The 23,575-nt window shown below is 43.0% G+C and overlaps 8 protein-coding genes across 10 annotated transcripts; 2 read left to right on the top strand and 6 right to left on the bottom strand.

Annotated features, from left to right (window-relative positions):
• Window positions 1-149: 149 nt before the first annotated feature.
• On the bottom strand, window positions 150-944 carry RB195_015250 (uncharacterized protein; the record flags this gene model as incomplete). Its single annotated transcript, XM_064205868.1, has 1 exon — window positions 150-944. One exon carries the CDS (start codon window positions 942-944, stop codon window positions 150-152), a length of 795 nt encoding a protein of 264 aa, XP_064061749.1.
• A 261-nt stretch (window positions 945-1,205) lies between these two features.
• RB195_015249 (uncharacterized protein) lies at window positions 1,206-1,934 on the bottom strand (the record flags this gene model as incomplete). The annotated part of the gene is made up of 1 exon (XM_064205867.1): window positions 1,206-1,934. The coding sequence occupies one exon, from the start codon at window positions 1,932-1,934 to the stop codon at window positions 1,206-1,208; it is 729 nt and encodes a 242-aa protein (XP_064061748.1).
• A 125-nt stretch (window positions 1,935-2,059) lies between these two features.
• Window positions 2,060-2,332, bottom strand: RB195_015248 (uncharacterized protein; the record flags this gene model as incomplete). The annotated part of the gene is made up of 1 exon (XM_064205866.1): window positions 2,060-2,332. The coding sequence occupies one exon, from the start codon at window positions 2,330-2,332 to the stop codon at window positions 2,060-2,062; it is 273 nt and encodes a 90-aa protein (XP_064061747.1).
• An 18-nt stretch (window positions 2,333-2,350) lies between these two features.
• RB195_015247 (uncharacterized protein) lies at window positions 2,351-2,656 on the bottom strand (the record flags this gene model as incomplete). The annotated part of the gene is made up of 1 exon (XM_064205865.1): window positions 2,351-2,656. One exon carries the CDS (start codon window positions 2,654-2,656, stop codon window positions 2,351-2,353), a length of 306 nt encoding a protein of 101 aa, XP_064061746.1.
• Window positions 2,657-2,821: 165 nt separating this feature from the next.
• RB195_015246 (uncharacterized protein) lies at window positions 2,822-9,116 on the top strand (the record flags this gene model as incomplete). 2 transcript variants are annotated; one of them, XM_064205864.1, is made up of 9 exons in its annotated part: window positions 2,822-2,896; window positions 3,715-3,866; window positions 6,262-6,381; window positions 6,446-6,539; window positions 6,598-6,701; window positions 7,838-8,000; window positions 8,675-8,743; window positions 8,811-8,903; window positions 8,991-9,116. In XM_064205864.1, the coding sequence occupies 9 exons, from the start codon at window positions 2,822-2,824 to the stop codon at window positions 9,114-9,116; spliced, it is 996 nt and encodes a 331-aa protein (XP_064061745.1). The 2 variants fall into 2 exon arrangements, with proteins under 2 accessions (XP_064061745.1, XP_013301270.2); XM_013445816.2 differs by lacking the exons at window positions 2,822-2,896; window positions 3,715-3,866; window positions 6,262-6,381; window positions 6,446-6,539; window positions 6,598-6,701 and having other exon boundaries at window positions 7,983-8,000.
• Window positions 9,117-9,934: 818 nt separating this feature from the next.
• On the bottom strand, window positions 9,935-10,504 carry RB195_015245 (uncharacterized protein; the record flags this gene model as incomplete). Its single annotated transcript, XM_064205863.1, has 1 exon — window positions 9,935-10,504. The coding sequence occupies one exon, from the start codon at window positions 10,502-10,504 to the stop codon at window positions 9,935-9,937; it is 570 nt and encodes a 189-aa protein (XP_064061744.1).
• A 26-nt stretch (window positions 10,505-10,530) lies between these two features.
• RB195_015244 (uncharacterized protein) lies at window positions 10,531-17,501 on the bottom strand (the record flags this gene model as incomplete). Of its 2 annotated transcripts, XM_064205862.1 has the most annotated exons (6): window positions 10,531-11,419; window positions 11,786-12,345; window positions 13,825-14,001; window positions 14,055-14,088; window positions 14,775-15,611; window positions 17,368-17,501. In XM_064205862.1, 6 exons carry the CDS (start codon window positions 17,499-17,501, stop codon window positions 10,531-10,533), a joined length of 2,631 nt encoding a protein of 876 aa, XP_064061742.1. The 2 variants fall into 2 exon arrangements, with proteins under 2 accessions (XP_064061742.1, XP_064061743.1); XM_064205861.1 differs by lacking the exons at window positions 14,055-14,088; window positions 17,368-17,501 and having other exon boundaries at window positions 11,786-12,336; window positions 15,146-15,526.
• Window positions 17,502-19,229: 1,728 nt separating this feature from the next.
• RB195_015243 (uncharacterized protein) lies at window positions 19,230-21,338 on the top strand (the record flags this gene model as incomplete). The annotated part of the gene is made up of 7 exons (XM_013445819.2): window positions 19,230-19,293; window positions 19,425-19,512; window positions 19,705-19,787; window positions 19,854-19,946; window positions 20,004-20,134; window positions 20,205-20,282; window positions 21,282-21,338. The coding sequence occupies 7 exons, from the start codon at window positions 19,230-19,232 to the stop codon at window positions 21,336-21,338; spliced, it is 594 nt and encodes a 197-aa protein (XP_013301273.2).
• Between the last annotated feature and the right edge of the window lie 2,237 nt (window positions 21,339-23,575).

Below are 23,575 nucleotides of genomic sequence, written 5' to 3'. Positions count from 1 at the left end.
CAGCTCGAACCCGACAAACTCCTCAGAACTCGTTGAACAAGGCGATCTGCCGGTCTCCTTAATATATGACCAAAGAAGCGAAGACTATTTACTTTAGCCACTTTCGATGGCGGTGCAAGATGTTGATGTTTTCCACGTGTCGTCCGCCGTTATACCACATCAATTTCTGCGTAAAGATCTTCATTGTGACATACCCTAGGCCAAAAGTAGCCAAGTAACCATCTAAGCAGCCTTCGTTCCGTGCAATCAAGCTTCTCCATAACCGTTGATGGTGCTGCCCAAGTCTCCGATCCGTACATCATGATAGGGCGAATTGCGGATAGGTAGACTCGCAGCTTGACTTCGTTGGTGATGGGGGTCGACCACAGGCATTCCGTTAAGGAGTTAAATGCAGAAGTGGCTTTAGCGTATCTTTGCTGAATATCTCTCTCGTAGTTGCCGTTGTTCTTCAGCGTACAGCCCAGATAACAGAACTCATCGACGAGTACTATTGGTTGTTTTTCCACCCTGATTCCCGTTCGAGGTCTCGAAGAGATCCACATCTGTTTGCATTTATCAGGGCGTAGACGTATTCCATAGGCTGCGGTCAACTTCGATACAAGGTTGACAACATGTTGAATTTTCGTACAGTTTTCCGCGAATATAACAACATCGGCATACTCGAAATCAGTCAAGGGAACCCTGACGATGAACACCTTGTCAATCGTAGATCGGCCAGGAGGAAAGCCAGCTTGCTCGTCGCGCGTAGTTTCTTCGCGATATTTAATGAGTCGGTCCAGGATAATGCGCTCCAATACCCTGTACGTAACACGCAGCAAAGAGATTCTTCGATGATTTCTGGGGTCCGTGACGGATAACTTCTTGTGGAAGGGAATTATGATAGCGTGTCTCCACGAATCAGGTATCCTTTTGTCTATGCATATTGAACGGATGGTCTTGGTCATCTCACGAATCCCAGAGGAAGATATTTTAGCATATTTGCGCTAATCCCGTCGCCTCCACCAGATTTTCCTTTTTTCATTTTTTGAATACAGATTAGAACCTCTGACTCGGTCGGTGGCTCCTCGATAACCGCATTCGCCTCCACCAGATTTTCCTTTTTTCATTTTTTGAATACAGACTAGAACCTCTGACTCGGTCGGTGGCTCCTCGATAACCGCATTCGCCTCCACCAGATTTTCCTTTTTTCATTTTTTGAATACAGGCTAGAACCTCTGACTCGGTCGGTGGCTCCTCGATAACCGCATTCGCCTCCACCAGATTTTCCTTTTTTCATTTTTTGAATACAGACTAGAACCTCTGACTCGGTCGGTGGCTCCTCGATAACCGCATTCGCCTCCACCAGATTTTCCTTTTTTCATTTTTTGAATACAGGCTAGAACCTCTGACTCCGTCGGTGGCTCCTCGATAACCGCATATGTCGGTCTATGAACCTGCTCGAGTTCAGGAGCTGACGGTGCTAGCCGGTGCAGCAAGGTCTTGAAGTGTTCCTTCCAAATTGGAAGGGTTGCTTCACCGACAGCTACCCCATTGGCAGTGTTGAGGACAGGGGAACATCTTTTCATTTTGCCCCTATACTGTTTTAGTAGAGCATAGGTTTTCCGCGGGTTCCTGTCCTCCCACGCCTTCTCAAACTCCATCGCTCTTGACGTCCACTCGTTATCGCGGTCTTGTTGCAGTTGACGAGCACGCAGCTTCCTTCCAAGACGTTCTTCCTGGTTGAAGTAACCAGCTCTGCGCGCGACACATACAGAATTGTATGTGGATTTTGTTTCCGCAGCTGCAACGGCAAACTTCTTCCGCGGCAAAAGAACCGGGAGCGTTTCCCTTGCAGCGTTCTGGATGCACTTTGTGAAGGAATCCGCATCGCTTCTTCCTGGTCCGTACTCCAACATGAGAAGAAACACGTTGGCGAAATTTTGTTCTACATTCATCGTGTTTCAGACCTGCCATGTCGATGTTCGGTTGAAGAGGAACTCGCTTTCTCTTGTGGAACCGTATCTTGAAGCTGAGAAGAAGTGGACGGTGGTCAGAGGCGAACGCGACGTCCCAAACAGCTCTAGATTTCCGGATATCCGACTGAGGAATGTTCCGGAACGTAGTCGAACTGAAGCTTAAGAGTCCTCATCTTCCGCTTGCGCTGCTCTTCAGGCGTTAAAAGGGTTGACCACTGCCACGTGAGCTGATGGCGTCGATGATTCCTCTTAAACGTGGAAGCGATGATGAGGACCGTCTGTTCGCACAAGTCGACCAGACGGTCACCGTTGACCGTTGTGCGCTCCGCTGGATAATACCATTTTCCTAGCACATCGGATTGCTGTTCAAGTCCCATCTTCGCATTTGCGCCGATTCAGACAGTGACCACCTGCTGGCTTGGTATTTTAGACATCAACGCATTGAGTTCATCATAGAAGGCGTCCTTACTTTTGTCCTCAGCGGTTTCCGTAGGTGCATGAACGCTTACGATGCAGAGTTTACGTCCTCTGCGATCCCGCAGTCGTAGAAAGGCGCACCTAGCCGACGTTGAGCCAAAGTCCTCCACCAGGTTCTTGTAATCGTTCCTCACAGCTATCGCGCAGCCACCTACTTTGTTCTCATCAGCATCGCCACAGTATATAGTGTAATTTTCGATGCTGATGACAGGCCGATATCTCATGCGTGTTTCCTGCAGAGCATCGAAAGGCACACAGAGGTATCGCAGAAGTCTGGATAGAGCGGCTTGTTGGAGTTAATTCGATATTGTTCGGCAGTTCAGCGTGACGAAACAAATGGTTGTTGCCAAAGATTCCATGCTCCCTTCAGGCAGTTGACCTTTCAGGTTATGGGCTTTGGCGGTATGCTGGACGACAGCACCTTTTTGCAATGTATGGGAATCTTTCGCCATACAACAGTGCAGGTTATATAGCTCGTACGTTCCCAATGCGTACACTCGAACGTCTGATTGCGTTTGTTAAAGCAGGACCACCACGTGCAGGTAGTCGTATACGCGGCCCCAGGTTACCTATACTTGACGTATAGCCTACTATACTTGACATTACCTCAGAAAATAAGGTAATGTCAAGTATAGTCGGTTTCGTAAGCGGCTCTGTTTGAAGCGGTGCGGGGGAGACAACGGTTGAAATCGTGATGGGACCATGGTGAACTGCAGAGATGGTTTGCGGTAGCGAGGATACTTACAGGATCCTAACCGCTACCCTCCACCGCGCCGCTTCGAACGCAGCAGCTCACGCAACTGTACGTGCTTCATGTCGTTTTGGCCGAACTACACACGTATTATGTCGAGTCTCAACGTCTCCGTGGGTACTAAGTAACTTTCTGGACGTGGTACCGGTGCCTACTCACGTCTCCACTGCGTAACAGAGCATAACAGGGCGATCGAACAGATGGGCATGGATATTTCTTCAGTGGTTCCGTAGCATGTAGTCTCATAATATCGTCATCGAAAGTCGTCATGTCCACGAATTGGTCTAAGTATAACACCGCGTCTACTGTAGCACATGTATTTTCTCTGTTCAACACAGACTCAACACGTCTATCCTTCTGTAATCGATGAAATGTGTTTACGAATAGTGCGGTTGCGAAGGTTAGGCATGAGAGAAGGTTCAGGAACATTTCTGAAATAAATAAATAATAAATAATAATGAATTTATTACTTTCAAAGGTTAGCCATAGTTTGAATAATGAGCTTATCCATCTGCAAACTTCTGAGTTTAGACTCTCGATGGAATTGACGTCTGCTTCCGCAGTGCTTTTCATCTGACACCACCAATTAACTGCTACATGGCCATCTTTTTCGTAATCGTTTCATTCTTCACGCTTGTTCCCTTCACATTTAAAGTTGTGGAGTTCATCTATACAGATCAGAAGTAAGTTCGGGATCCTCAGAATTTTGAACAACATAGTAAAAATAAGCATTTTTCTGCTTGACAACTGATGTTTGATATGACGCTTGAAGTTGTATTACAATGTTTATTATGAATTGTTATGTTTTTGTAGCTACGATTTTGAAAACAGATGTTTTATCGGCTACTTCGACGGAAATACTCAGAATTTACACCTGCGTCTCAAGAGAATAACAGAAAGTCTCGTTCTATGCAACAGTCGCACCTTTCATCTGCATGAAGCAGATTTCTTGCATGGAATATTATTTTTTGCTTACACCAAATTCGAGGGGAGCAGATTTGTAAGGGACTATAACTTTATAGCAGAAATGTATTTTTAACTCTAATAATAGTAAATATATGGTTTTTTCATCAAAAATAAGAACTAATTTCAATCTATCAATCAAGAAGACATTTTTGCTCACATCTTTCGACGTTTCTGAGCAATTCAAGAAACTTGAGCTGGAGAAAAAACCTGTAGGGATATTTCTATTGATGCGAGGGTAACAAGAGGCAGGAAGAGTCAAAATTTCATTTCATTTCGAAAGCAACAAGAGTCAAAATTTCATTCGATTTCATTTGAAAAGAAAAAATTTGTTATTTTTTCAAATGAAATCTCGATATTTTGTAACCATTCTGAGTGTCCAGCTGATGCCAGACTTCACACTTCTTGTGCTTCTCTCTTTGGTCACTTTCAGGCGTCAGTAAAACTTTAAAGGAGGAACAATTTCCGTACATTTCTGCCATAGGCCATCTTCAAGGGAAGCTTTTTTTGCTCTTTTTTTAGAGGAACCAAACGCATTGACAGAAGATTTTATCGATGTCTTCTTGCAGTCAAGTTACTGTTCATGTTTGACTATTTTATATTAAGAGCAAATGTGAAGTTGATTTTACATCTAAATTCGTTCGAAACCTCAGCAATTTCAAAACATACTCCGAAGCATAAGACAGAGTTACTCTTTTTGTTCAGCAATTAAGATAGTATGAAGTGCAAACGTGAAATGACATGAACGCCATCATCATTTTCATAAAGATAAAGATGATGATGATAAGATAAGGTGATAAGATAAAGATGATAAAGATGTTATGTCAAATGATGTAAACTGCTTGCTAGTATTTAAGCAGCTGTATGCATGCATTTATCCAATCTCTGAGAAAAGGGTCCGACAAACAATGGCGAGGGTTACCACAGGGAAGTAGGCGTGCGAAAACGTACATTAGAGTGCAAGGAGTTGATACAGTCGTATAACGACATCCAGTGCCCCATTTACATTTCAACAGCACCACTTGAAACTGTTGATTGTGCTGATGCAAAATAATCCCGCTGTTTCGAATTTCGGGCGTTGTCGCACCAATCCCGTTATCCACCAAGAGGAGTTCTTCTCAGTGTTTTTTTTTTGGTACCTGCGCACGAGTTCGACGCTATGGGACCCGTCTCGCTGCTTTCTGGAATTTCGTCTCACACACACACACACACACACACACACACACACACACACACACACACACACACACACACACACACACACACACACACACACACACACACACACACACACACACACACACACACACACACACACACACACACACACACACACACACACACACACACACACACACACACACACACACACACACACACACACACACACACACACACACACACACACACACACACACACACACACACACACACACACACACACACACACTTAAATATATATGTATATATAATAAATAATAATATGTATATAGAAAACAAAAAAGGAAAAAAATAGAAGAATAAGGGGATAACTTCTTGGAATGGTTCATTAAACTGATTTTTAACGAATTTTCATTAATTCTGTTCAACTGTTTGAATGGTTAATATATTGAAGTTGTAAGTTTCGATGAAACAAATAAGGTTAAATATATAATAATATATATTTTCCTCCAGGTTAGGTGATGTTTTTTGTAAATAAATGAGCTAAGAAGGACCACAGAAGTTACCTCTATTCTCGGAAATTATATCATGTATCGCTGCTAAAAACCTTCCGACGAAAAATTGACTTCTAACAAAATTAATGTTTTTTTTTGTTTGTATTTCACAATATAGCAAACAAAGATAGTAAGCAGATTATGGATTGAGGTTGTTTATACGGCTATCACTAATAGGCCATAGACTTATCCCATTTAGTGCGTTGTGGGTATGCGTAACTGACGACGAGCTGACATGACTCATTATTTTATTCGCTTATTAGTTGGAAGTTATTATTAAATTTGAATTAAAATTTAAAACTTGAAATATGGTTAAGTGTGGAGCAATTTTATTACATATAAATGCATATGAGTTAGTGATGCTTTAGTCCTGCAAAATTATACTGTTCTCCTTCTTCAGACTGGGTTCTAGTGTGATCCAAGATACAGCGTTTATCATCGTCCCTACGTTGACGCTATGGAATTTAATCCCACTGCTGTATTATGATCTCTATAACCGTATCGTACGCTTCTATTGCAGGTGAGTCCACACAAGTCTCACCGAGACCCTTTCCGAAAGTTATTTCTATGGTTTTACGCTTTAGAACTTTAATCAAGTCTCTAAACTTGGAACATCGCAAACGACGTTTTGGTCTTAAGTTCTATTATGAACAATTTCTCAGGATCACAAATGTTCAGGTACTTGGCTAATTGCTGCAGTCAAACGAGAATTCGTTGTTAATTTCGATTATTCCAGGAAGCCGTAGGTAGCCTTTTCAATCCGTTCGTGTTGTTCTCGTTAGCGTGGTCAATGTTAGTGCTGTGCCTGACCATATATTTTATCACACAGCCACATTCGAGGTGATTCGCTTTTTGAATTTATTGATGCTTGTGGCAGCAGTTGCAAGATCATAATAATAAATAAACAAGTAGTTATAATTAATCCCCAGGGGCCGTGTAGAGAAGTCTGTAAAAGGGTTCCTCTGTGTCTGCACGATCAGAGGTTCGAATCCGCCCTCGTGCTCACCAAGCCTTTCATCCATCGGGGTCGATAAGTTGGTACCAGACTTGTCTGGGAGGATAAACACACTGACTTGACACATCTGCTAGCCACCGCAAGTCATTGTATAGGTCAGTTACACGTTCGCAAACCTCAAACGATAGTGAATTGAAGTGAACGTGGAGGCGCATCCCAAGCGCATTGATTGACGTCAGACACTTTATCCTTCATGAATAACCCTTGATTGATTTTCTTGAACATGACAGAAGTTATCTATGACTTGTAAGTGGTTTTCTTACTAGTCGTGACGAAGTCTTGAGTTATACTCGTCTCTCACGTCTCGTATGTGTAGTTCGCGCGAACGATCCTTTCAAATATTTTTAATGTCTTCCGCCGTCGCTCCCGTGTACCAAACCCCTCAATTCGTCCTTGAGAACAGCATAACTACAGCGCATTGGACATCAAGGTTTCATGAACTTACGGAATTGATGGATTTGATGAATTGAAAATAGTCGAGAGTAACTGCTGGTGTGGTCTAGAGCTCAGCATACCAAATCATATTTTTGTTCTATGACACAGTTATAGCTACATATTCGTCCTCGTTATTTCCGTATCTGGTTTTTTTCTCAATTTTTAAGAAGTTTTACGGCAGAATCTGCGAATGTTTAGGAAATTAGCGAACTTAGAATTCCAATAAAGTGCTCTGCGAATGCGCTAACAAGTCGGAACTACTCTAAGGGATTGCGCAAAATCAGTCATAGCTGGAAAAGTCTTTCAAAATACCTTTGAGCAATCAAATCTAGCATATTATTAGTGCATCGGTTAGTACCAAAAACCTACTCGTTTCTAAAACCTACAACTTTGTTTTTTCAAATTATAATTCACAAAACATCTAATTCGGGTTAAAATGCACTTCTAACTACCTTCATACCTCGATCCATCTTGCTAGAGCGGTCATAAAATAATTAAAATCAATTCATTGTGTGTTTACTTTCAGTCTCCTCGAGCCCATAACACCCGAACAGATTACGGTGCCGGATATAAGGCGACGACTAACACGAAGCGTACATTTCACGATATGCTGGGCTGCACTACAAGTGATTGTTGCGTTAATGAACATTTGCTTAATATGTCATACAGGAATGAACACAAACGAAACGGTGAGTATCCAACTGGAGCAAAAACAAATCCTCTGTTTTTGTACCTTTACTATGATCGCCTCATCTGGCATAAATTCGGCAAAATCTTTTAATTTTTGGAAGGAGGTTGCGTAACCGACTCCCAACAACTGTAGTTTTCACTTGCTCGAAGTTGACTGGGACCTTATCAGAGCTTGCGACAAGTTTAAAGTAGCATACCACGAATTTAACGATGTTGCGTGGCCACGCTCCATTCCCCGTAACAGTCCTTAAAAGGCGGTGTGGGAACCGCCTTACTTAATATGAGGTATGTCAGAATGCGCTATCGTCCTACACGCTTCGGTTCCCTCAGCAGCCTACTCATTGATTTTACTTCAATTGGCCGCTGAGGAGACCTCATTGATTGTCGACCGCTCGCTCGTGGACGCGGGGAGTGCACAACGACAACCCCTTTTCGACACCTCGTAGGAACTAGGCTTCTTTTTTCAGGACGATTAGGGGAACATAGGTGTTCCCATGCTCGTACTCGTAGTCTAGAACTGCGCTAGAAGACGAAGGTAGATCACAGTGAAAAAAGTCTACTGAAGTTCTGTCGAAAGCACAATTGAAGGCAGAACGCAGATTGCAAATTTCTGTTGAACGGTGAAATCAGAAGTCGGAAATCTGGTATCATTTTTTTAAAGATTATTGTTTAGACTCGAGGTATCGTCAACGCTGTGCTACGGATTGTGCCGGATGCGAATGCAGATCTCGATCGTTTCCAGGTTGACTCTTCTCAACCATTTTTATTCTTTTTAGTGATAGATAAATGTTTGCACCGTATGCTTCCAGATCTCCTGCTTCGTACATAAAATGTCCACGCAGTTCATGTGGGGAATGACTGTTTGGCGAGCTTTCCCTCTAGAAAGAACCACATTCTTCACAGTAAGTCTATCTTTTCTGATTGATGCTTTTTCAGCCAAGTCTAAACTTTTTTCCACATGTACCTCATAAAATACAGTTTTCTTACAGCTCGTGTCTGTGATCGTCACCTATGCCTTCCTACTGCTAAAACTAAAAGAAAATCCAGCTATGACTCCGATTATTCGTTCTTTTGTAATCCACAATGGGACTGCGTTCACCACAGCGTCACCTTAGAGCAAGTCCTTGGATTTCTAATGAGCATATCTTATGAATGAGCTAGCTTTTACTGCTACAGTAATTGCAAATCTGAATCAGAAAATGTACGGTTATTGATGTACGGTGATGTGAAAATTGTGGAAGTGGTGTGCTGGTAGACAGAATGTTAGTTCCTTTCAATGACAACATTACCATCATAAAGGAGATTGACCCTAATTGTGGTGATTGTTTATGTTTTCGAATAAAATTGTATTGATTCCTCTATGGTGATATTGTACACAATGACCTCAATTATAGCATTTAAATTCAATTCATTTTTTTTCAACTCTAAATACGACAGAGGATTCTAGACTGAATCTAAAATAACACAACATTTTCCATTCCATTATCACACCTAAAAGCGCATAATAAAAGGTGCACGCCCACTTTAATGCTCCAAGTGAACTGTTATTATTATTTTGTTTTAAAAACAAACAAAAATTAAACCAGCATCACCTTGATCACCTTGATCACCTTGATCACCTTGACTCCCTTTGATCTTCGAACTGGTTGAGCGGGCGCCAGTAATTCTTCCATTTGTCCTGATCGCGTGCCAGAGTAGCCCAGTGGTTTTTCCTTTCGCGTGGGACACGAAATGCATCATATTTTTCTTTGAAGGACTTCGTGAAGAAATCTGATCATCGGGTCGGCGGTCTTCCTGTAGTGCGCTTAATATCGCGGGGAACCCAGTCGTTCACGGCTCTGGTCCAACGGTTGTCATTAAAGCGCATCACGTGTCCGGCCCACCTTATTTTACTTTCCTTGGCAAACGCGGCAGCATCTCTAATCTTCGATCGCTAACGTAGGAGAGAACTTCGAATCCCGTCCCTCACTTGCGTGAAACGTGATACTCCTATCATCACTCTCTCAATTGCGCGTTCAATGACGCTCACCGCGTTTTCTTCCTGCTTGCGAAATGCCCAGGTTTCCGAAGCATACGTCAAAGCAGGAAGTACGGTGGTGTTGAAGAGGTGAGCACGGAGCCGGGTGTTCCTGGTCTTCTTCACTACATCCTCGATGCTCTTATACCCTCCCCAAGCCGCTCGTCTCCTCCTGCCCAGCTTGGGGGTCAGGCCGTTCATCATGTTCAATTCCCGACCCAGATAAACGTAGCTGGTGCATTCGGTTATGTTCGTTCCGTTGAGCGTGAATGGAACATCCGAGACCCACCCGTTCTGCATGAACATCTTCTTTTGTAGGTTCAGCTGAAGACCGATGCATCCACATGTTTCGTCGAATTCGGTCAGCATTCGTTGCGTTTGTCTGATGCTAGGTGTTGTCAGTACGATGTCATCAGCAAAACACAAATGGTGCAGTTGCCGACCATCAACCTTCACTCCCATGCCGTCCCATTCCAACTTTCGCATTGCGTTCTCGAGGGTGGGTGTGAATATTAAATTGTATCACCCTGTCGGACACCCCTCTTCACGTCGATGATGATGTTCTTGTAGAATGGCGAAATTCCGGTCATGAAGTTACTGTACAACTCTCGAAGTACCTTTATGTACTGAGTAGGGACGCCTTGCTTGTCCAAGACTTTCACGATCGCTTCCGTCTCAACTGAGTCGAAGGACTTCTTTAAGTCGATGAAGGTGAGAATGAGCGGCATCTTGTACTCTCGTGATACCTCGATGAGTTTCGAAACAGTGTGGATGTGGTAAATCGTGCTGAATCCTTTTCGAAACCCTGCTTGCTCGCATGGCTGTCCTTCATCCAAGACTTTTTCAATCCTATTAAGGATTACTTTTGTAAAGAGCTTGTAGATGACGGACAGTAGGCAGATTGGACAATAGTTGCCGATGTCATGTGGATCTCCCTTTTTATACAACAGCACGCTCTTGTTGGTCTTCCACTGTTTAGGAACCTTGCATTCCGACAGATAACGTTTAAACAGCCTCGCCAGGGTGTTGAGTACTGGCGGAAGGCTCTTCAGGTGTTCTGGTCTTATTCTGTCGGGACCGGGTGCCGTACGATTTCTTACCGACATGATAGCATGTCGTATTTCGGACGGGAGAACCTCTGGAATGACTTGTCCGTCTTCCCTCAGATGGTGAAGAGGCAAGTGGACATGGCTGTCGAAGAGATCAGAGTAGAAGTCGTAGATGATTTTTTTCATCCCCCTTCTCGATGCAATGGCTGTTCCCTTTGGGTTCCGGAGAGCAGTCATCCTCGTCTTGTGACTGGCGAAGTCTCGACGGGCATAGCGGATGCTTTTTCCCGCCTCTGCAGCTTCAGCCAGCACTTCTGCTCTTCTCTCTTTAAGGTCTTCCTTTACCGCCTCTCTGCAAAGCCTTGCGAGCTCAGACGTGAGTTATTGGTTCCCTGCGGCTCGGGCTGCTCCACGCTGGCGTATCAGCTCAAGAGTTTCAAGAGACTTGGTGGTTTTAAAGCTCTCAGCCTCCTTCGCGCAGTTGTTAAGGTGTTCAACAAGCCGGTCATATTCCTCGTCGATGTTGTCCATTGCGGAATCTTCCCAAAAGCCGGCTAGCGTAACGAAGAGATCCCAGCTGATGGTAGTCCTGGGATTTCTCTCTCTGAACTTGGCGGCTTTCTCTGCTCTCCTTGTGAATTAAAATCTTCCTCGGAGGAGGCGATGGTCCGATCCCGTATAGAACTTTGGTACAACAGCGACGTCCGTCAGGCAGCACCTTTTATTGACGACGATGTACCCTCCACTGGGTGACTCCCACGTCCAGCGTAGAGAGGAGGGCTTCTGGAATTGCGAGTTCCCATGGATGGTCTTAGTCGTCATGATGAAGTCGGAGAGCCTCTCCCCCTGGTCGTTCCATTGTAGGCCGTGGGTCCCGATGTGAAGTTCCTCCGGCGTTCTTCTTGGACCAACCTTGGCGGTGAAATCGCCAATCATGACCTTGCAGCAGGCATGATCTTCTCTGTAGAACTTCTCCAGGTCCATGTAGAAAGCTTCGACTTCTTCTTCTTCGTAGCTTAATGTTGGAGCGTAAGCGACGAAGATAGTCAAAGCTGGTGTAGGGCCACATCTTGTCATCCGCAGACGTCCGATTCGGGTCGTAAGTTGTTCGAAAGAGTCGATGTTCTTTGCCGTTCTCGTGTTGACGAGGACGCCAACTCCACCAACACCTCTACTGTCGCATGTTCCTAAGAACAGTTCTTCTCCAGTTTCATATACGGCGTTGAGAGGGTGACGTCGTCTCGTCTCAGTCAGTCCGATGATGTCGTACTTGATCTTCTTGGATCAGATCAGATCTTCGATGGCCGCTTCCGATGCAAGCGTACGTGCGTTATAAGTACAGATCGCCATCCTAGTCCTTTTCCGTTTTGGTAGCCTACATGACTCCTGCAACCCCGTTTTACCTGGCGCTACCGTACCAGGCTTTCCTCCAGAATCAGGAGACTCTTTTCTATTACTGTATTTTGCGTAAAAATTTTAAAACTCATGGGCGGGTTGCAAGCCTCTAGTCCCATGAGTTTCTGGGAGAACTTTCGTTCTCCCGGAGTGGACATGTGGAGCTTATTTGTTGGAGGCGACTCCAAACCGCCTCCCTTGCACCTCCCAGTCACTTGATTGCAGGCTTTTGGCCGGACCGACGTGCAGGATACAAGGATGTCATGAGTCAGTCCTGGCTCAGCAGAAACAGGGCGTCCATCCCCTGAATCCACCTGCATCTCTGGGCAAGCACAAGGTCGCTTTTGGTCCGCGATTAGCCCGCTATGCGCCACCCGGGGACGCGCCACGTAGCCTCGCGACTAACCGGCTGTGATCCCTCTAGTGAGGGAGATACATGGGTAAGCACATTACGACGGAATATTTCTAGAAGTAGAGCAACAAATTTCCATTTTTGTTCATAAAATAAATTTTTTAAACTGATTTCAGAAAGAAGTGAACGGCAGATTAGATTAACGTAATGTTCGACTGCTCGTTTTCGTGACGTACGACTTTTCACATGTTTTATTGAATCCATTCAGCTCACCAGCAATTACTTAAACTCCTCGACAAATCTAAAACTCCTCTAGTTTTTTTTCTGAAAGGAATGGAAGAGAAAGATAGAAAGAACACTTCCAAGTTCCTAAAGATATTAGTTTTGCAACATAGTTGTTATTTTGCTTTCTGCGCACCATTCGAGGTTGAGAAATACAGAAATCGTTCGAGAGAAGGAATACACGAAGTGTTGTAAATATGCTCACTCGATAAAAGGCGAATTATTAGCTCAAAATTGATCAGGAGACAGTAAAATTTTGACAGTAATCATTATCATCATGCTATATAATAACGCGCTTAGTCCATGTGTGTGTATGTGTTTGTTTGTTTGTTTGTTTGTCTGTCTGTCTGTCACGAAAATACTCCATAATGATGCAAAACTCTGCAGCGGTGCGGTGCTGAACCAGCGCCATGCACCTTACATGCGAGAATTTTACCATTCATCCATTGTCCAAAACTATATAGAAATGTAGTTTACCCGAAAATGTAAGCATAGATGAGGGATTTTATGGTTTTCCCCTAAACGCTCAGTTCTATATTTGGAGAACAATCAAACTTGATTTTACGTCTATGTTTCTCTCAAACTACCACAACTTGGAAACATTACTGGAAGTACGAGTCTCCTCCATTTTCAAATTAGCACAGAATGATGAGCTAACATGGAATGACATGTGTCTCCTGTTCCGAATAGAACAAAAAATGGAGTTAGTTGAAGTTTCACACACTTACGATATCGATTGATTGAGTTGCGTACTGCAAGATTCCAGTATAAAGTTGATCTCTTATGCTACTATCATTCAAGGCGTATTTGTCCACTCCAACCATAACGAACCCTTCCAGCTTGGAGCATTCGGGGGCTTTCTTCAAATTGGTCTCCGAAAAAGAGACTGCCAGAACGAGAAATTCCTAAACTTTTCTGATAAATGAAGAACTACAACGTTTAAATGGGAACAACTTACGAAAAATAGTGTTCGATGGAACATTTGTGGGCGCCTGCAAATACTCGTAAAGTAAAATAAAACGAATGTACCATGTTTGATGAGACCAAAGCAAATGAAATATATAAAACTACACATATAATGGATCTCATTAACGAAATTGAGCGAGAGTAATCTAAATGTGCAGTAACCATGGTTCCCTAAACTAGCGTAGAAATGTTTCGCATACAATTTCTCTACTTTCTTATCCTGGAGAAGATTTTCTACTCCTCATGATATTAAGTCATTTTGAACGCTCTTTATCGATCGACAACGAGATGAGGTAAGTGAAAGCTTCTGACGAACAAAACTATCAACTGAAGGCTTGTTTCAAAGTGATGTGAGGCAAAATCTTCAGACCGTCTTATCTGAAAAAAAACTTTCTGACAAATTTTCTAGATTAATGTGAATTTTATACTGCAGAAAAAGTGTAAGCAGACATTTTTTCGTTCTATCTTCAAAACGAAATGAAGGAAAACTAAGCAATTAAGATATATTGGAGAGAAAAAAAGATTTTTTTCTCTGACAGGTTCTGACAGATCGAAGTGAGTAGAAGTGATATGATTACAATAATTTTTGCTACTAACACCAGTTAAAATGCTCGATACTGTATTTTCTATCACAACAAAAAGTCAGCTTTTTTTCTTTCAAAAAACTTCCTGTGAATTACAACCTGTTCTTAGACTCCAAAAGCCTGCTAACGTAGCGAAGAAGTCCCAGTTGATGATAGTTCTGGGATTTCTTCCTCTGAACATGGCTGCTTTCTCTGCTCTCCTTGTGAAAGAAAATCTTCCTCGGAGGAGGCGATGGTCCGATCCCGTATAGAACTTTGGTACAACAGCGACGTCCTTCAGGCAGAACCTTCTATTGACGATGATGTGGTCTATTTCATTACGGTACCCTCCACTGGGTGACTCCCACGTCCAGCGTAGAGAGGAGGGCTTCTGGAATTGCGAGTTCCCATGGATGGTCTTAGTCGTCATGATGAAGTCGGAGAGCCTCTCCCCCTGATCGTTCCACTGTAGGCCGTGGGCCCCGATGTGAAGTTCCTCCGGCGTTCTTCTTGGACCAACCTTGGCGGTGAAATCGCCAATCATGACCTTGCAGCAGGCATGATCTTCTCTGTAGAACTTCTCCAGGTCCATGTAGAAAGCTTCGACTTCTTCTTCTTCGTAGCTTAATGTTGGAGCGTAAGCGACGAAGATAGTCAAAGCTGGTGTAGGGCCACATCTTGTCATCCGCAGACGTCCGATTCGGGTCGTAAGTTGTTCGAAAGAGTCGATGTTCTTTGCCGTTCTCGTGTTGACGAGGACGCCAACTCCACCAACACCTCTACTGTCGCATGTTCCTAAGAACAGTTCTTCTCCAGTTTCATATACGGCGTTGAGAGGGTGACGTCGTCTCGTCTCAGTCAGTCCGATGACGTCGTACTTGATCTTCCTGGCTTGCATCATCAGATCTTCGATGGCCGCTTCCGATGCAAGCGTACATGCGTTATATGTACAGATCGTTATTCTAGTCCTTTTCCGTTTCGGTAGCCTATATAACTCCCGCAACCCCGCGCTACCGTACCGGGCTTTCCTCTGGAGTCAGGAGACTTTTTTCTATTGCTGTGACATGCAAAAAAAAATTTAAAACCCATGGGCAAGGCTTTAGTCTCAAGAGTTTTTGGGAAAACTTCCGTTCTCCCGGAGTGGACATGTGGAGCTTATTTGTTAGAGGCGACTCCAAACCGCCTCCATGCACCTCCCAGTCACTTGATTGCAGGCTTTTGGCCGGACCGACGTGCGGGATACAAGGATGTCATGAGTCAGTCCTGGCTCAGCAGAGACAGGGAGTCCATTCCCTGAATCCACCTGCGTCTCTGGGCAAGCACAAGGTCGCTTTTGGTCCGCGATTAGCCCCCTATCGGCCACCCGGGGACGCGCCACGTAGCCTCGCGACTAACCGGCTGCGATCCCTCTAGTGAGGGAGATCCGTGGAAATCAGCATAAAAATCAAAATACTACTCTGTAGGGAAAAGATTACTCTTTCAAATGACGTGTTTCGTAACGCTTAAAGGCATCACCCCACGAATCTGAGGTGGTACGGATCAGGTGGAATATTTGTATACGGCATAGTAGATTATGGAGAGGGAGGTGCGGCGCGTGCACAAGGCTCTAATCGAACTCGTTGTAGAAAGTAGCGCGCCGGAACGCTCGAAGCCGCATCTCCCGTGCCTTTTTTTACGGCAATTAGGAAAAAATGGACGAAATCACACCCCTGAAATCCGTACCACCTCAGATTCGTGGGGTGATGGTTTTAACTCTTTTTTTGGTTCACGAACTGAAATTCGACAAATACGGCGATACTTATGTGTCAACCTAATACATTAACATAAGTTGTCTAAGGCATCCAGTTGTAGATTCATATGATGGGTTACCACTAGGAAATATTCGAGAATACGATGCAAGGAGAGAGACACCCGAGAGCGGAATCAATCAAACAATCGGAATCACACTCTTCTAATCTAGTGAAAGTGTCCGCATACTGTTACATTCCTCAGGAATTTACTTGTGGTTTCCGCAGAATAAAACAAGATAAGTTTAAACCTTTGACAATTTCTCACTCAATGATTCGGAAGCCTTATGTTGGAGGTATCCACGAAGTCCTAGATCTTTTGCTTCTGACTTTCTGAGAAAAAACGCTGCGAAATATGTTGGGCTAACTTCATTAATTTGTGGCCTTGAATATTTACGTTCAATAGCTATAATTGTAAAGTGCAAAAAAACCTGGTAGGTTGTTTGGCAAAGTTTAGTACCCTGAAGAGTTTTTTCTTCTAGAAAAAAAAACGTGTCAAATTGCAGAGAAGTCTGTGTAAGTAATTTGGAGATGCTTTATGCGCTTGGAAAGTTATGAGTTCCGACAGATACTGGTTATATCAAAGAGAATATTAAAATAGTATATTTAAGAGAAAACTTCTTTGTGTTATGTTCTTTATGTTCAAACACCAGCCACAATATGGCTTCTGTTCATGCAGTATTCATCGAATTCCCGTAATGCAGCATTTATCAAACTTATCAAATTTTTTCAGAGTGAAGCCATGTACCAGGGTTTACTGTGAAAAGTTTTGGTTCATGATTGAAAAAGCTCTCTTTGTTTCATAGAATTTGAGTATTTACCATATTCTACTACACAATATTACACGACCCTACTTTGCTTTACTACTTGAATTACTTGGCTCTACGCCCACGTAGAAACATTTGTATGTACGTACACACTATATAGTAGGCTCAAAACGACATGAAACACGTACGCAATTGCGTGCGCGGCTTCTCTCGAGGCACTTCGGTTGAGCGTAGCGGCTGGGAGCGTGATGAAACCCTTGCTGGCACCACCGATCGCTTCAGTTTGCGACGGTCCCATCTTGGTTCCAAGTGCTGCCTCCATCGAGCTGTTTCGAGCGCGTCCGCAAATGCACAGCAACTACACCCCCGATTCATATCTTTCTGACCTGACTATAACTTGTCACATGTCGCACTACATTTACTATGTAATTTACTGGCTGTTGGGGCATATGTGGTCGACGCTAAATATGTCCACGCAGGTGAGTGCTTACGTCGCAGCGCAGAAGAAGGCTCACCACGGCCTTTCTTCCGCTTGACTCATTCTCTTTCTCTTCCTTTACCCCTGCGTCAATCGAAGCCGTGTTGCTGTCAAATGGTTGCGTACATACAGAAGTAACTTTATAAATCGGGTCAAAACGGCATGAAGCACAGTGCAGCTCCGTAAGCGGTTGCACTCAAAGCAGCGCAGCGGAGATAGCAGTTGGAATCGAGGTAGGACCATCGCGAACCGTAGCCATGAGCGGTGGTAGCAATGGTCCTCACTCGATCCTAACTGCTGCGCTCCACCGCAGCGCTTACGCAACTGCATCTTGTAGTTTTGACTCTACTGTATGTATGTATATACATCGATGGCGATTATAGCATCCTATCAAAAGAATGTTGAATTTAAAAAAAAACTCCTAGAAATTGCTTAATTTTTTCCAAAGGTTATTTTATTGTTCCATTCGAAGCGGGTGCGAGGGTCTCGGCAGAATTTCGACCCGGTCAAGCCAGCAATTAGCGATGGTGCGTATCCCAAAGAGATTCACTTTCGTTGGCACCTAAACCCTGACTCTGCTTACCTACCGCTAATCATACGCTGCATCACCAGCGAGGGGTGAGGATGTTGATTGTGTGATGTGAGGTGAACCTATAATTGTACTAAGAGAAAAACGAAATCTTCACGTGAAAAGATGCATCTAATAGCTTCAAATTGCGTATGTAAAAATTTTTGTTAAAACGGAACATTCCAGCTTCCAAAAGTAACGGTGATCAGAATTACCGTTATCCTGTAACTCCTAAGCTTTTTTGTAGCCTAATTTACTTCCGGACAGATTGACCTTCTGTATCTCTGACTTCTTGAAACTTACAGGAAGAAGAAGAGTTCAAATTTGATAAGATTTCTAGACTTTCTGAACGTGATATAAAGACAAACTCACTCCCTTTCTTTACTAGAACACCATAGAAAATCCCATCATCTAACTTTATCATTCTTTGACTTATTCGCTAATTTCAACAACTCGTACCACTCTTCTTTGCATATTTCCTTGTAACTGGGCAGTTCTTTGCATCTCTGTGGCCAGAAGAACATCTATAACACTTGTTTGCGTCTCTATGAACGACTGGAGCGTGACGTCGTCAAGGTATGTTCGCGTATCCGCCGGCATATCCACTGGGCACGCTATGTCCCGGAGGCATTCGTGTAGAATTCGCCGGGACCTTTTTTCGGGAAGCATTGTAATCTACGATGCATACAATTGATCCAAAAGATAAAGTGATGATAATATTCCTCGGTTATCTGGGAAGTTTCCCCCCTGATACGAAGCACAAAGTTTGAAAGGAGAGAAGGAGACATATCTAGAGCGATTAACTTCCACCATGCCGGAGGAGTCCTGATAGCATAAGTACTGATAATTGCGCACTCTTCAGCTGCTAGACCATAATTCAAAACCTCAAGGCTTTTCGAATCTATTCCTTGTTTAGCAAAACCTTTCTTTTGCCCAAAAGGAAATCGTGGATCTATACCACTTTTAAAGTGAAATCAGCTTGAGTAATGACTTCACGATTTCAGATGAAACAGATAGTGATCTTAATTGCAGTTTTAACTGGGATCTTTGCACAGAGCGGTGATGTCAGTGAGTTCAATTTCAATGTTGCGTGCTACTTTTTTTCTACTAAACGGGAACGAGAACATAGTTTGATGCGCACTCTACGAAAATTCCAAGAAAAACCGGTTAGTGCGACAGTAATTTATTTTGATTTTTAGCATGTGATTATCGACCAACAGGCGATGAAATAGTGGAAAGTGCTGTCCCTATTGCAACGTTCCGCACCTCTGGAGCAGATTTCGTCAGGTGATCGAATAAAAATAATTGCTGATTCAGATTCTTCGTTTGCTACAAAATTCTCCTGTTTTTTCTCCTCCATCCTTGATATTCATGGACTTCGTTTTGCGGAGCATCCGGAGGAATGACGACTGAATCTTTTTTTTGTCCGCTGAACAGATCAAAAATCATTAGTCATTTAAGATCCATAATGTTTTGCAGGGCGAACTGGTGTATCACTCACTGCAAAGATCGAAAATCTATTAAAGCTGCAATGAATTTCCAACCAAGCAATGGCACAACTCGTTAGTCTTCTATCTCACCTTCTCCTTCTCCTTTTTAACATTTCGACATTAAGAACATTATTTCAGCTGGATTCACCGTCAAAAGTTACCGTATGGCACAGGGGAAACGTATATTCAAGGTTTTCGGCGTTACGAAACAAATCGACGATGGCGATAATAGTAAATATAGGCAACAAATCTTTCGCATGAAACTAAATATGCCATTTTCTATTACAGCATTTTGTGTGGATGACAATGTAGCTGCAACGGCTGACAGTGTTTTCCAAAAATATAGCGACGTGGAGACAATCACCGAAGCGCTCAACTACTACATCAACAAACCAGGATGGGCTTATTTGGTCTATCAGGTACATCCTCCGGCAGCAAAATAAACGAAAGAAATAAGAAAAGGAAAAGAAAAAAAACTAAGTATTTCAGATGGGGCCGCCACCTTCAATTATCAGCACTTCAAATGTTTATATGAATTCCAACTTTTGCATGAAAACATACAATAAGGTACGTTTCAGGCATGGTTGTATCGACGAAAATGTTCGCTCATTCATCCCATGAACACCCATTATAATCTAACTGCCCAAGCCAAAAGAACTGCAACACCCATCCCTGCTACGCCCTGGCAGCTATGACTTTGCATATTTTTCTCCCTCCCAGTTACTGTATTTAGGTCAACGGTTAAGAGCTCAGTGCCTAACATTAACGACTTTTTGGAAACCTGCTGGGCATTTTTAATTTGGTTGTAAACGCCGAAGTGTGGATACGATACTATTACGCTGTTTCAAAAAACCAAAATCAATAACAACATAAATGAAGCATCGACTTTTGCAAACACGCACACGGCGCTCGAGAATGTGCCATCTATCATACTGTCACATCGCTGATTTAACGGATAAACAATAGATGTGTTCAGGATTAGAACTGCTTTAACTCTGCTGGCAGCCACCCATTATAGTCGGGTCGAACGACCTGAACGCTGGTGCATCGTCACCGTTCGCTGGCAGACGCGTTGCGTACGCTTGTAAATGTGACACCAAGACTGTTTTCCACACCATCTTTCTTCTTCAGAGAGAATTGAACGCGGCTGGGTCCTTACTCGCTTCACCTCATCTTTTTGTTGGGAGATCACAACATCGTCAAATTCATGGTTTGCAGTACAAAACCACTGTAGACTCACAGTTCGCGCAAATTAAGGACAAAACAGTAAAAATTTCAAAATCAATTGCATGCGAGTTCATTTAATGGACTCGACTTTCAGATCATGGCAGCACGTAATGATTAAGGTACAACACAAACAAAGTATTTTGACTCCTGAAGGCAACGCAAGAATCTCTACCTATGCTAGCTAATGTAATCTCTTCTCCTTCAAAAAGCGTCAAGAGATGTAGTGGGCGCCGAATGTACCCAACCTCACGACCGCGGTGCGCCTTCGTTTGGGGCAAGGCAGGGGAAATCATGGCGCTCGTAAGATTAAAGCAGTACATAATTGTCGAGAATTTTCAGGTTATCAATGGACAATACGCCGAGTTCCAGATGTTTGCAGGATTGGTTCAAAATTAGAAAAGCATGCGATAAAATTCGAAATAAATTCTTTATTATTTTGTGTACAATTGATCACATCAATAGTTCATTCACACTGATCTGCCCACTTGCACAGCTTTTAATACCATAATAAACCCGGAAGAGGGTTGCTCACTTTCTCTGTGATCTCATGATTATCACAGACAAATGTTGAAAACTGGCCAATTGGAGAAATTTATGAAAGATTTCCCCCTAATTAAATTGATTGGTTCCACCTCTGAAATACAAAACAAATGTTGCTCGACGCTGACGCTTTTCCAACATTTATGGACATGTAGAAGAGCCACGGCAGCGTTCTATCACAATGACCACCATAATTGTCGTTGTTTGAAGCACCTTTCTGAAACTTGGAGTTTCTCTAAAACGTTAGAATTTCATTGTGTAGAACAAATGATTCTGCCCAGACATTTTTCCCAAAGAATGAAATTGCTTTTTTTGAGCGTTTGTAATAGTGTAGTCGGTAGATTTAACAAAGATGTAGAAGATTTTCATTGTCATTTTCATACTGGGCACTCGTTACACACTACTTCTGACTTGCAGATGAGGTAGATGTTCCATTTCCGATGGGTATTGATTAGAAATTTCGCCTATTTTACTTATTTTATTATTCTTTATTTTATTTTATTTTATTTCATCAATTTCGGTCATCGTCATCAGCGACAGAGAAGCGCTGAGCAGAATTGAAAGTACGTTGCTGTGGTGCTTTTAGCGCAATATATGTCAGTTATTTACTTAAACGAACAATTAACGCCGTTACTTCGAAGACAAATGTCATTCCTCTACCAAGGACCACTTCAACGACGTACGTAGGAGGTGGATGAAGCTCCGCATGCAGCACTTGTCCTCGCTCACTTCGACGTAGAATGACGTAAAAATAATTTTTTTCAACTAAAGGGAACTTATCTAGCTCAATAATAGATGGTATTGGGAGTGGGTGTGAGGAATTCACCAGTTTGTTAGTCCATTTATCACCAATAGTGTAGCCCTTTAAATCATAATGAGAAGATCGCGTAGTAAGAAAAGAATTTAGAAAAAGTCCAAACGACTAAAAATAACGAAGGTACCTAAGTAGTAGTAAGGCCAAAAATTATCTCGTCAAATAACCTCAACGTAAACGTATCAGTTAAATGCATCACTCCACAAATCTGAGGTGGTACGGATTTCAGGTGGAGCATATTCGTATACAGGATGGGAGACTATGGAGAGGGAGGTGATTCCGTCCATTTCTTCCTAATTGCCGTAAAAAAACGGCCTGGAAGATACGGCGCGTGCACAAGGTTGGCGCGCTCCAGTCGAACTCCTTGTAGAAAATAGTGGGGCAGAACGCCCGAAGCCGTATCTTCCGGACCGTTTTTTACGGCAATTAGGAAGAAATGGACGGTATCACCCAACTCTCCGTAATCTCCTATCCCGTATACGAACACTCCACCTGAAATCCGTACCACCTAAGATTCGTGGAGTGGCGCCTTTAATATGATATTAGAGGGAAACCACCTCCAACATTTAGAAAGGACCCTCTAGATTCGTGAAAAAGGTCAAATGTTTGGACCATTAACAGCTCACAACGGAGGAAAAATCCACTGGTTGGACACGAGTTTGATTTTTTTTTTGTTATCGCTGAAATTTACATCTACAAAATTAGTGCGTAGCCTCAAAAGTGATATAAATCAGAGCTGGCGATAAATTTATAAGCATAGTGACACAATGTACTTTGTTGACAATGAGCGTATGTTTTTATTTACAGTGGAAATAATTGTGTTCTGTGGTATTCCAACAAACGAGTTTCAGCGCACCATTTGTTGCATTGTTCTAAGGTGGCTGCGAGTCCTTCAGCAATTGTAAACATCTAAGTACCAGTGGCCCCAGAGAATAGTGGAGCAGTTTTATCAGTTTTATGTAAGAAAACAACCAACAATGTAATAGAAACTAATCTGCATGCTCACCGTTACAAAGGTGTGTCTCTTCCAATGGCTCTATTTAAAAACAGCCCAATCATTCGAAAAGCACAGTTTCATTAATCGTGCTCAAACTTATTAGTGCGACTGTTAGCTGATAGGTTATCTAATGATATAACAAACGACGAAAAAACATTTCCATGCAAGAGGTAATGTAGGAGGTATCATGTGCTTTATTAGCAACCAACATTTTATCACTGAGTTCTTCAGTTTATCAGTTCTCCTCTTCCTCATCGTTGCCGGATGAAAAAAGTTGAAGGT

The sequence above is a fragment of the Necator americanus genome, chromosome V (genome assembly GCF_031761385.1).
Source record: "Necator americanus strain Aroian chromosome V, whole genome shotgun sequence".
Classification (NCBI taxonomy): Eukaryota; Metazoa; Nematoda; class Chromadorea; order Rhabditida; family Ancylostomatidae; genus Necator; species Necator americanus.
The sequence above is the reverse complement of the archived record's forward strand: the minus strand, read 5'-3'. Positions and strand labels throughout refer to the sequence as shown.